The following is a 12,236-nucleotide window of genomic DNA, read 5'->3' as shown; positions in this document are numbered from 1 at the left end:
CCTCAAACCGAATACCAGGTCTCCAAGAACAGCCACCGAGCTATTGAAGGATGTGAAAAGCAGACTGAATCCCAGGTAAGCGTCCCATGCAAATATTCAGAATTTTTAAAAATCTGTGCTAGATTTATTAAAGCTGGAGAAGAATATGGGAATTGTTTTGTCTAACAATGTGAAATTTGACCCGTTTAGGCAAGGGATCTTTGGTACGGGGATAATTTAATAATAAATGAAAGGCATGATTCATAAAGGTCTCTCACCCTAAGAAATCCCAAGCCTGATACGTCTGTGGGTTTTGATTTTCAGTGCTTTTTTTTATGCATTTGTTTTGTAGCTCATTTAAATGCAGAAGCAGTTCGTGAGTGACAAAGTCCCAGCATGGCCACCCAGCATAAGGTGACAGCGTGGGTGTGGTCTAGCATTACCTTTCAAGTAGGCTCAGGAAGCCTGAATTATCTCAGAAATCAGGGCTGGGTTGATTTCCCTAGTCCAAAGGGCAGGGTACAGAAAGAAGGCCATAATCCCAGGGTAGTGAGTTTGTTTTTAAGACCATATTCTGAAAAATTCCTGCAACCTATCAAGAAAATCCAACGATCCCTTCTAAAATCAAATAATTACTTTAACTTATACTTAAAAACTCAATTCTTTGAAAATTAAAAGGATCTTTGAATACATAGAAAGTGACAGGAAACTTATAAAAAAAAAAAAACAACTATATTCTAAAGCAATAACAGCCATAGGGTGAAAATTCACGTCACACAAAATGGTACAAAATGAAAACTTCAATCTTCCTACCCATCAATGCCCCTTAGTCAAGGGATGATGGTCCTGGGCGCACAAAAGTAAAAATGTCCATTATCCAAATAGGCTGCCTTGGTATTTTAGAGTTTAGGGTGTCAGGTTTTAGGTTTTTTTAACCTAAGACAAGGCAACAGCTAAAAATACGGAAAAATTCCTTTGTGTCTTCTATTGCCTGGGCCCACATCGTCAAATCTCCTGGGCCTTTCAATGGTCATTTTGAGAAGAGCCACAATTATCCAACCGTGCCCAATTCTCAGGGCCTGTCTGCTTTCAGAACGCACTGTGTCTCATGGCTCAAATACACGGAAAGCTGATCACAAAGGCCTTCCATCGGAATGTGGCAGGGTGAGGGGAATATGGGTCCTGCTCTTGGGAAATGAAAAGTCCCACAGCAATGCAGGCTTTCGGGATTATACTTGTAAAGGACTGGCTGGTATGTCTCAAAAATAATCTTTCTGCAGTTGAAACAAACATGTTTTTCCTTTATAGCATTCCACAGGGCAGACACGTACAGAGAAACGATGGCTTCAAAGATTCGCTTCAAATATGTCTTTTTACATAACAGCCACTGGAAATACGAAATGAAAAGGCCAGATTCTGCCCTAAAAGGTGTACCCTCCAGTGGGACAGAGAGAGCTGGCTCACCAGACATCACAAAGTGTTCCATTAGAACCCTGCTGCCTTTTCTTTCTGACTTTGAAGCATGAGAAAATCATTAGACACAGAAAGAAATGCCTGCTAACATATACAATTTCATCCCAAATAAGGGCTCTCACACACAAATAAGGTCCTCAGCAAAATTAAGCCTGAACCACCTACCTAGGGGCTCCAGCAAAACGAATTAATACCACATACTTGTATTAGACCTAGGAGGCTCCGGGGAAGGCCGGGAAAGAAAGACGGCTAGAGCTCTACAAGCCACTTCAGCATATTTTCATGCGTGTTAATTTCAGGGCTCCCTGTCTGTGGGTCTCGTCTGGACTCCAGGGTCAGTGGGTAGACTGGCCCCGGCCCCAACCTGCTCCCTGCCAAATCTCACCCGTGACTTATAGCATGAGTCATCTCCATGGTAACCAAGCATCATGACACAGGGGATTATGGCCTCAGGTGAGGGAGGAAGCAGGAAGAACAGAAAGCCACCTGATCTAGTGTTTGTCTGACACAGGGGACACTCAATCTTTTGTAAATGAAGAATTTTTAAAAAGCAATTTATTTGTTGTCTTCCCCTGGGGAATAAAAATAAAGCTGAAACTCATGTGGGGTTAGCAGTTGAGAACATCTGAAAGGGGTTCTGAAAAGGAGTGATTCCATATGGGTGAAACGTCCAGGCTCTTCTGCTGGCCTAGAAGCAGTGCAGAGCAAACAGGGACAGAATGTTTATGGCCTATAAAACATGTGCGGTGTATACCCTACACAGGCTAAGCAGTTTCACAAGTTTTGTTATTGCCCTGGGTAGCTGGTCATTATTACCTAACTCTGACTACAGGATGACCAATCAGCCAAACCTTGCCTCCCTCGGTGACCCTTCCTCTCTGCTCATTGTTAACAAGTTGGAAGAACTTCTGAGAGTGGCAAATGGCTCATTTTTTACCCCACCCTCTAAAACAGCCATTCTAGCAGCACTGAAAGGCCATCTGTAGCCACCAAACTCCATCCTGAAAACTGGTAAGTGACGTGCTAAAGGAGGGAGAACAGAAAAAACAGGCTGAAAACACCCCGGGTCCCTTCTGTATTATTTGCTCTACAGAAATTCTCTTAGAAAGTGGTTGCAACGGGGCGCCTGGGTGGCTTAGTCGGTTGCGCGTCTGACTTCAGTTCAGGTCATGGTTGGGGAGTTCGAGCCCCACATCAGGCTCTGTGCTGACAGCTCAGAGCCTGCTTCAGATTCTGTGTCTCCCTCTCTCTTTGCCCCTCTCCCCACTCATGCTCTGTCTCTCTCTCTCAAAAATAAATAAAACACTAAAAAAAATTTTTAAAAAGTGAGCACAAGTTACAGAAAAATTTTTAATTTTTTTAATGGACTCAACTTTCATGCTACTGTGACCGTTATTCCTTTTTACATATCTTCCTGAATTCTTTTTCCTGTACATTTTAACAATCACTAGGGGCGCCTGGGTGGCTCAGTTGGTTAAGCGTCCCACTTCGGCTCAGGTCATGATCTCACAGTTTGTGGGTTCAAGCCCCGCGTCGGGCTCTGTGCTGACTGCCAGCTCAGAGCCTGGAGCCTGCTTCAGATTCTGTGTGTGTGTCTCTCTCTCTGAGCCTCCCCTGCTCACACTGTATCTCTCTCTCTCTCAGAAATAAATAAAACATTAAAAATAAAAAAAACAATCACTAGCTGAGAGACTTCAGGCAAGTTACTTAACCTCTCTGTGGCTCAGGCTCCTCCTCTGAAACACGGCTAAAAGCACCTAATTCATAAGGATGCTATGAAGATTAAGGGACTTCATATATGTAGCGCCTGGTACTTAATAAGCATTCGATAAGTGTTAGCCATAATCCTTACTTGGTTTTAACCAGAGTTTACATGCAATTTTATTTTTAGAGCATGCTGTGCATTCTTGCCCTACTGTCTTCATACCCACCATTTCTAGTGGCTGTTTGGTATCCTGTGAAGTGCATCTGTACCATGGTTTACCCATGCAGATAGTTCTCAGAAGGGAATTGAAGATACCAACATTTCTGACTGGCTATGCTCCTAGGTAACCAAACCGACCCAACAAATACAAACGATAAAGATTTGCATTTGAAGGGAGGAGGAGCTTGTATGACGCAATCTGCGAAATAAAAAGTATATGAGTTTTTTAAAACACCATGATCAGTGCGTATTTTCTGTAACTTGAGAGATGTAATGAGCCTCAGCTCGAACCCTTCGAGGTTTCTACACAGCAGAGACAAGAAACAGAAGGCTTCCAAACTATTGCAGAGATATGCCAAGATGGCATAATCGACTGAAATCTAAGAATCAAGACATATTTTCCAAGTTGAAATCACTCAATGCTAGACTCCTTAACAGGTGAAGACTAAAAGAAATAGCAAGTATTGGTATTTTAAGATTCTCTAAAAATTAGAAAAACATCAACACATTTCCAAACATGGAAGTCTACCCTTCCTGTATTCATTTACTTGCCGTTTTTTTTTTTTACTTGATCATATCTCAAAAAGCCACAAATGTTAATATTCTACCATCAGATCAGGTATCTCGCCTCTTGCCCAGTTGGTCCGTCAAAGAACAATCTCACAACAACCACAGGGTCCTTTATCATTCATGCAAAGAGACTTTAAGAATGGGACAGATGTGAAATGGTTTGGGTTTGGGTTAGGGTTTATTCGCCATCTCAGGGCCATCTCAGGAGCGGGACAAAAGGAAACAAACACAAACACACTCTCACATAAAGGACCCGACAGCCCACTCCCCAGCCCACAAACAGGTTCGCACTCTTTCTGTGAGAGTTCCTGGCAAGAAAGCGGAGTGTCTGTGATTTATCTTGTAATCAGCTAAGCCCTCAGAGNGAAAAAAAGGGGGGGGGGGGGAGTGGGAAACACCCCACATTTTAAAATCCTGTTTTAACAACAAATGATTAGTAAAAATGAAAAGTTCCATTAGCGTAAAAGGAAAACCCCACAGTTCTGGTACAACACCAGAAGGGGCAATACCCTTGAAGAAATGTCCCGGGACCCAGCGTGCCCTTCGCACAGTCTCCCCATTCTTCGTGATCACAAGAGGCCTTTTCAGACCAGGCGTTCTGGAAGCCCGAATTGTTCCACCTGGGCTAGCCACGTCCTTCCTCATAAAAGAGTGTTTAAAAGGTGAAGTGTACAGCAGCTACACCTCTGGAAACATTTTTCCGGGATTTCTTATAAATGCCTCCCCTCTGCTCCACTCAAAGCCCCGCATTCAGCAAAGGACACTTCATTACCGCTGCCCTTTTTTCTCTCCGCAGGCACATTCCTAAATGTGTCCCTCGGGGACACCCTGGAGACTGAAATCCTTGATTTTTCTCTAACAGATGATCTACAGCCTTCTCCCTGCAGGAAAGGAATTTCTCATCTCATTAGTGGCTAAAAGCTCCCTTGCCAAAGGCATCAGCAGCAGAAGGGAACCTGCTTCCTCTGTGTTAAGAAAAGGCACTGACAAGCCACAGCCACAACTGAGAAACTGAAGAGCAGAGCTTTGACTTCACACCTCAAGCACCCCTGGTCTTTAATCCACTGGGCTAAATCTAAGATTAAACCGTATTCCACGTCCGCCCTGTGCCTACGAGGACCTCAACCATTCAGTCGTTCACACAGATGTTACGGGCTCCTGCACTGGGTCACACAGCAAAGAACAGGACCAAAGTGGTCCGTGGCCAAGGGAAAGTCAGGCAGAGCCAGGCTCGGGTGCAAGACCTGACCCAGGACACCTTAAGAGGAGAAGCGCTCACTGCCAAGTCTTTTCCCAAACAAATGATCTTGGCAGTGGACCAATTTTCTTCAAAAGCCACTACAAGGGTCCAGGTGTTGATTTTGTTGGGATTCAAAGGCCCGGAGATTTAGAGATCTGCACAAGATGGAGAACCACAGGTCACACAAGGGACTGCTCTGACATGAAAAGAAAGCCCAAAATGACCTCCTATCACTTCCTCCATTAGGTGAGGGCTTCTCAATCCTTCTGGAACTGAGCCTGGGCTGGCGTCTCCAAAAGTATAGAGTGAGGAGCACAGTTTCCTAGGCCGTCTGGCAACTAAAATTGTAGTATTTTTAATAGATACCTAAGATTACTGTTAAGGGGGAAAAGGGTAAGGTCAGCAAACCTATGCTGGAGTGGGTGACATTTTAATAAGCACATGTATTCATTTTAACGTAATTATAACTTTTTTTGGCTCATTGCTACAATTAAAATGACATAACAGATACTATTTATGAAAACCTCCCTCCCATGGTAGTTACAGAAATACAATAGAGGTCTTTGTAATCAAGAGGAAGTTTAAGCATAACGAAAAAGGCACCAGACTCTCTCATACGCTCACCTTCCCTAATGTGAAAAACGCGTAGTTAACTTACTTGCCTCTAGAGTTTTATTTTTCTCTTATAGGTTTATTTTTCCTAATGCTATATATTATTTTCCCTTTTCTTAGTCCGATACTCCTTGAAGCAGTGACCTCATCAGCTGTGTTAGAACACACCAGTGGGATTTAATTAGCTACGTACACTATTACAAAACAAAGATGTGGCCTGTTCTAAAACTGTAAATACTTGGAGACATACATATACACACCCTGGTTTCCACCCTGGTTTCAATGGTGTTTCCTACTAATTCATTCCAACAGGAGACTCAACTCACAGGTGTCACTGCCCAAAGCTGTCTTTGTAATGGTGACCTCACTCTACTGAAGAAAGAAAGCGCCGTAACTTCCTGATTCATTTTCAACAGCAAACTCTCTTTATTTTATTAGTTCATTCTTGTCACTTCCTCTTCTCTCACCTCTACCCACATCCAATCTGTCACAATCAGGTCAACTAAGCCTCCAAAATATCTCTGAAATCCACCACCTCTGTCTACCTCCATGGCCATCACCCAAGTGCAAGCTCCCACCACTGGTGGCCCAGGTTACTGTAACAGCCTCCCATTTTGTCTGTCTGACTCCAGGCTAGGCCTGCTTCAAATCCATTCTCCACCCAACAGCCACAGTGGTTTTTGACAACATCCAACACCCCTTTGCTTTTCATATTTGGTGATTTTCCACTGCTCTTAAAAAAAAAAAACCCTGCCTTCCTCTGCAGCCTCAATCAACACAATCTCTCCAGTTTCCCAGGTGTTCCTGCCTCAGGGCCCTTGCACAGACTGTTCCCCCTGCCTCAGGCCCTTTTCCTCTACTTTTCACCAGAAAAATCTCTTTGTACTTCAGACTTCTGCCGCTGGAAAGCTATTTACCATCTCCTTCTTCAAGTCATGTCCTTCCTGTTCTTTCCTTTTATGATACTCTGTACTCTGCCTCCACGGTACTTATCATAATACATGATTATTTATTTATGTGTTCATTTGCTTAATGTCTATCTCCCCCACAGGCTCTGAGCTTCCTGAAAGCAAGGATCATGTGTGTTTTGGTCACTACTGTTTACACCCCAGTGCTTGGCACATAGTAGGTATTAAAATATATTTACTAAAAATATAAGCATGAGATCTTGCCATTTGCCACAACGTGGGTGGACCTAGAGGGTATTATGCTAAGTGAAATAAGAGAAAGACTGAGACAGAGAAATAACATGGGATTTCACTTCTACGTGGAATCTAAAAGCTGAAATGAACAGCAGAAACAGGCCCATAAATACAGAGAACAACGTGGTGGTTGTTAGGAGGGAGGGGGTGGCAATGGGCAAAATGGAGATACAGGCTTCCAGGTGTGAAAGACACAGGCATGAAAGGTGCAGCATAGGGAAGAGTCAGCGGTACTGTAACAGCGCTGCATGGTGATGGGAGCTATACTGTGGCAAGTATACCATAGTGTATGGCATTGTCGAATCACCTGGATTTCATGCTGGACACCTGAAACTAACATAGTACTGTGTGTCAAGTATACTTCAGTAAAAAAAAAAAAAAAAAGTGCCAAAAATATGGACTTCAATGACAAAAATAAATAAATAAATAAATAAAAGGGCAGTTAGAACTTTCCCCAAGCTAACTAAATGTCTTATAAATGAAATCATAATCAAATAATACCGTGAGCTCCCAGGTGGCGCAGTCAGTTAAGCGGCTGGCTCTTGGTTTCGGCTCAGGTCATGATCTCACAATTCTTGAGTTCAAGCCCCAAGTCTGGCTCTGCACTCACAGCCCAGAACCTGCCTGGGATTTCTCTCTCCCTCTCTCTCTGCCCCCGACCTTAAAAAAATAATAATAAACAAATTATACCAGGAGGAACATGAGGGAGCATCTTTCTCATCACCGGAACAATGACTCACCACCTTCTTAGTCATTTCACTCCATGGCTACAAGCAGGTTGGGGTTACTTATCCCAGAGCCGACAGACAACTCCATCTCAAGCACTGAGCTATCAGTTTCCTACACTGAAGTAGGAGGGGACTGTGAGAGGCAAGAGGGTTTCCAGTAAGGCCCAATGTTACCTTTAAGGGGAATCCCGAGAAAGGAAAAACTTAATCAGTAACATTGCTCCAATTTTCCAATCTGTTACAGAAAAAAAACCTAAATGCACTTAGGAAACTTAACAGTATAAGCACAAACACTGACTGCTTATTATGATTTTTTTTAAATGTTTTATTTATTTCTAGGAGAGAGAGAGACAGCGTGAACAGGGGAGGGTCAGAGAGAGAGGGAGTCACAGACCGAAACAGGCTCCAGGCTCCGAGCTGGCAGTCAGCACAGAGCCCGACACGGGGCTCGAACCCACGAACCGCGAGATCATGACCTAAGCGAAAGTCGGACGCTTAACCGACTAAGCCACCCAGGCGCCCCTATTACGATTTTTTTAATGTTTATTTATTTACAGGAGACAGAGCATGAGCAGCAGAGGGGCAGAGAGAAAAAGAGACAGGGAGAGAGAGACAGAGGATCTGAAGCAGGCGCTGCGCTGACAGTTCGGGGCTTGACCCCAAGAACTGTGAGATCATGACCTGAGCCAAAGTCAGACGTTTAACGGACTGAGCCACCCAGGCTCCCCTGATTGCTTATTATTTATCTCTCTGGTCAATTAAATCATTTCTCTGCATCCAACTCTCCCAGGAAAACAATTATTGAGCCCTTATTTCTTCTTAATAACCAGGATTTCCTCTGGCAACTTATTATAGCATCTTACTATGCTTACAGTTCTTCAAAATCTCAAATCCTTTCATATGCAACCAAACATCCTCTTGCATCTTCAAGAGACTGTAAGAAAATGACTCTCCATCACTCACACTCTCCCTTCACAGCTGGACGACTATTACAGTATTAAGTGTCATGATACTCAGTTACACAATGGCCTTCCAGTCACTAGCCTGAATGGATATTTATTTTAATCTGCTCTTAACAGATTATTTCCCCCAAATTTTGTTGCTCTTAGTATCCTAAAAAGGTTTTTCCCCCCTAGATCAATCTAAGATCACAAACTACATGAGACTAGAGAGCTGAACAGAGAATCCTACATGGTGGTCACCTGTTTCTGCCTCTCAGCTTCATGTCTGTTTTATGAGCATGAGACTTAACCCATTTCTATTTCTTCAAGGCCCAACTGTGACCCCAGGTCTTTAATAAGTGCAAAATAAATGCATTTCAATTTCTTCTTCTTAAAAAAAAATATTTTTTAATATTTTTGAGAGAGACAGAGCGTGAGTCGGGGAGGACCAGAGAGGGAGACACAGAATCCAAAGCAGGCTTCTGGCTCTGGGCTGTCAGCACAGAACCTGACATGGGGCTTGAACCCACAAACCATGAGATCATGACTTGAGCTGAAGTCAGCTGCCCAACCAACTGAGCCACCCAGAGGCCCCCATTTCAATTTCATCTCAATGAAAGGGGCCATACACTCTTCCCCATTAAAAGTATTCTACCTGTATGTCAGCCTCCATTTGGTGTTTTAAAGAGGTGTGTAATCACACTAAATTTGAGGTCCCCCAAATTTGAGTCACGAAAAGCAGATTTTCTTAACTCCAAATATCTATTTTTAATTTTTAACGTTTATTTATTTTTGAGAGAGAAAGAGACAGAATACAAGAAGGAAGGAGGCACAGAGAGAGGGAGACACAGAATCCAAAGCACAATCCAGGCTCTGAGCTGTCAGCACAGAGCCTGACGCCGGGCTCGAACTTGTGAACCGCGAGATCATGACCTGCGTCGAAGTCTGACGCTCAACAGACTGAGCCGCCCAGGCGTCCCTTAACTCCAAACATTTGATAGATAAGGGCTTATCACGAGAACAAAGGGAAATACTAGCACGGTTAACTCTTAACATCTTGAGTTGCTGGATCCATGACAAAAGTCACACTCTATAGCAGCAACTCTTCTTTCTAGAAATTAACACACATGGACACGCGCACACACACACGCGCACACACCTTAAGACCAAAATTTCAGCTTTCGTTTTGTTTCTGGTTTTTAATATATAAGGTGGAGTCAAACCATTAATAACTAGTTCACATGCTTTTCCTAGCCCAACCAGTTTCTTTCTGGTAAACTTCCACCTGTCTCAGTATGCATCTACTCTCCAAATCTCAGCTATCTTGAGCACCCAAGTGATGTACCAAGGCGTCAGAGAAGCTTGGTTTAACTAGGTTCCCTAGCACCCTGGAAAGTCCCAGGAAGTGGCCGATGGAAAGCTTGCAATTTCACCTACCACTAATGGGGCAAAGAAGACTTCCTTTGCAGTTATGAAAAAGAAAAAAAAAAAACACATCAACTAAGCATCATCTTCCTACAAGGTTGATACTGTGACTAAGTGATAATCAGCTCATACAATAGAGACATGAGAACAATCTAGGCTTAGGGTTACACTGGAGAGGATGAGAGAAAGGAAGATGTAGACCTCTGAATGCTTTCTGAAATAGGGAATTTAAGGCGGGTTTCATTGCTCACAAAGGAGTAACAGAACCTTCCGAGCCTATACACAGGCCCCATTAATCCAGGAACCTAGAAACATCTTATAAACATCAATTAAGCCTGGTAACAAGCTCCCTGTATAAACAGGGAAACTTAGGTGTTTAGAGATCGAGTAGCCTGAAACCTAACAATGAGTCAGGACCAAAGTGAGCACCGGACCCAGGAATCTGGAACCCTCATCTCTGGCAGCGATGTGCAATCTACCCTTCAAGGGACTAAAATGTTCACAAAAGAAACAGATGGCAGAAACAGAGGATAGTATCCACACATCTTGGGACGGGACAAGACACGGGAGAGCCAATGGCTCCCAGTTGAAGCTGGAAAGAAAGCCAACCCATGGCCCCAAACGTCATTTAATCAAATGGAAAATTCGCATTGCTTCAGCACCTCCTTAGCAAAGACACTGCTCACCTTCTGGCTTGTAAGCTGATGCCAAGAGATAGCCTATCCATCCTCACCTCAAGGCTCTCTATTTTTATCTGATTTGAATTCAGAAATGCCCATTCATCTTTGGCCAGATAGGTGAATCACGTATATTACATTTGCAAGCATGCAAGCTGAAAGTGGACCCACCCCAGAGAAAAGGGAATCTGGTCCCTTTGAACCCTCTGGCTTTTACTGCCCTTGAACGTTCACAAGGGAAAGTTAAAATGCCGTTTATATCTAAAACACCCAATGTGAATCAGTATGTTTCACAAACTGTAGGAAGAATCGTGGTAATATGACTGGTGTGCATAGTTAATGTCCAGCACAAAGTAACCAATTAAGCTCAGGAGGCCAGCTTTTGGTATAGGGTGAGCATAATCAAACGTTCCCTAATCAAATTGCTCCATGGCAAACACCTGCGCAAGAGAACAAACAAATGGGTGACACCTTGAAGTGAACTGGGTGTTGCCCAGCTTTCCCTGTGGGAGTGAGATACCCGAGCACAGAACTCTACACTGAGAAGCCATAGGTGAGCAACCACCCATTCAGAGTAGGACCAGAGAGCACCTAACAAACTCCAAAGAGAAACAGTGCCTACCGCCCACTTTAGTTTGGCCAAGGGCAGACCCTGGCTCCAACCAGCACTGGGAGATCCTTACTAATTTCGGGTGGGCGGACTGTAAAGGGGAGGAGGGGGAGGCAAATTCTCTTCACCAACCCCTTATGCAATAGTCATACTGCAATGCCCCTGCACTGCCCCTCGATGAGCCTCTGGGGCCAGAGACTGTCAGTGGGTTTCACTCTTCCACTCAATCCTCCCTGCGCCCTGGCCCTGCCATTCCCAGCTCAGCGACTAGGCCAGTGAAATACCCAGGAGGCTTCCCACAGAAGCTAATGTGTGTACCACACATGCACACTACCCACAGTAATAAGAAGACTTCGTCAGCCCACATGTATTTTCAATTCATCAAAAATTCATTAAGCGCTTACTAAGTTCCGGCCGCTGAGCGACGTCCCGTGGGTTCAAAAACATCCCAGGTGTTCCCCGCCCCCACCCCGCACGCCCGCTGCAAGGAGCCCACAGGAGCTGGGGCGGGACAGCCGAAGGAGAAGTTGAAGTTAGGTGAGAATACGGTGACCGGCCGGCGAGATCCCTCTCGAAAGGCCTCTCTCCGTCCGTCCCCTGGGGACGCAGCGATACGGAGACGGCCGTGCTCTTTCTAAGTGGATCTCAGCGCCAAGCCACACGTTTCCCCCCCGTCCCGCTCCGCGTCCTCTCCCCCGGCCCGCACTCACTGGGTCTTCCTGCGGCCCTGGTCCCGGTGCAGCTCCCGCAGGTCCACCTCGGCCCGGCCCAGGAACTTGTCGAGGCCGAGCAGCGCACGGTGCAGCACGGTGAGCTGCAGGGTGGCGGCGGCCGCGGGCGCGGCCCCGGAGGACA

At 44.8% G+C, this 12,236-nt stretch overlaps 1 protein-coding gene across 4 annotated transcripts in view; it reads right to left on the bottom strand.

The window, feature by feature from the left end:
- The window catches only part of RAB11FIP1 (RAB11 family interacting protein 1), a 30,478-nt gene that overhangs the window by 17,607 nt on the left and 635 nt on the right, over positions 1 to 12,236 (bottom strand). For 2 of the 4 annotated variants that reach the window (XM_077769521.1, XM_077769522.1), the window contains exon 2: positions 12,092 to 12,236. This exon is cut by the window's right edge and continues 38 nt beyond it. In XM_077769521.1, coding sequence (XP_077625647.1) covers positions 12,092 to 12,236 — 145 coding nt within the window. Of the gene's footprint in view, positions 1 to 1,653; positions 1,805 to 12,091 lie in introns of those variants that run through there. The other 2 variants (XM_077769520.1, XM_077769519.1) reach the window with 2 other exon arrangements.

Source organism: Crocuta crocuta, unplaced genomic scaffold (genome assembly GCF_008692635.1).
Source record: "Crocuta crocuta isolate KB4526 unplaced genomic scaffold, BGI_CrCroc_1.0 scaffold698, whole genome shotgun sequence".
NCBI classification, from domain to species: domain Eukaryota; kingdom Metazoa; phylum Chordata; class Mammalia; order Carnivora; family Hyaenidae; genus Crocuta; species Crocuta crocuta.
Note: the sequence above shows the minus strand (reverse complement) of the source record. Positions and strands in the feature narration are given on the sequence as shown.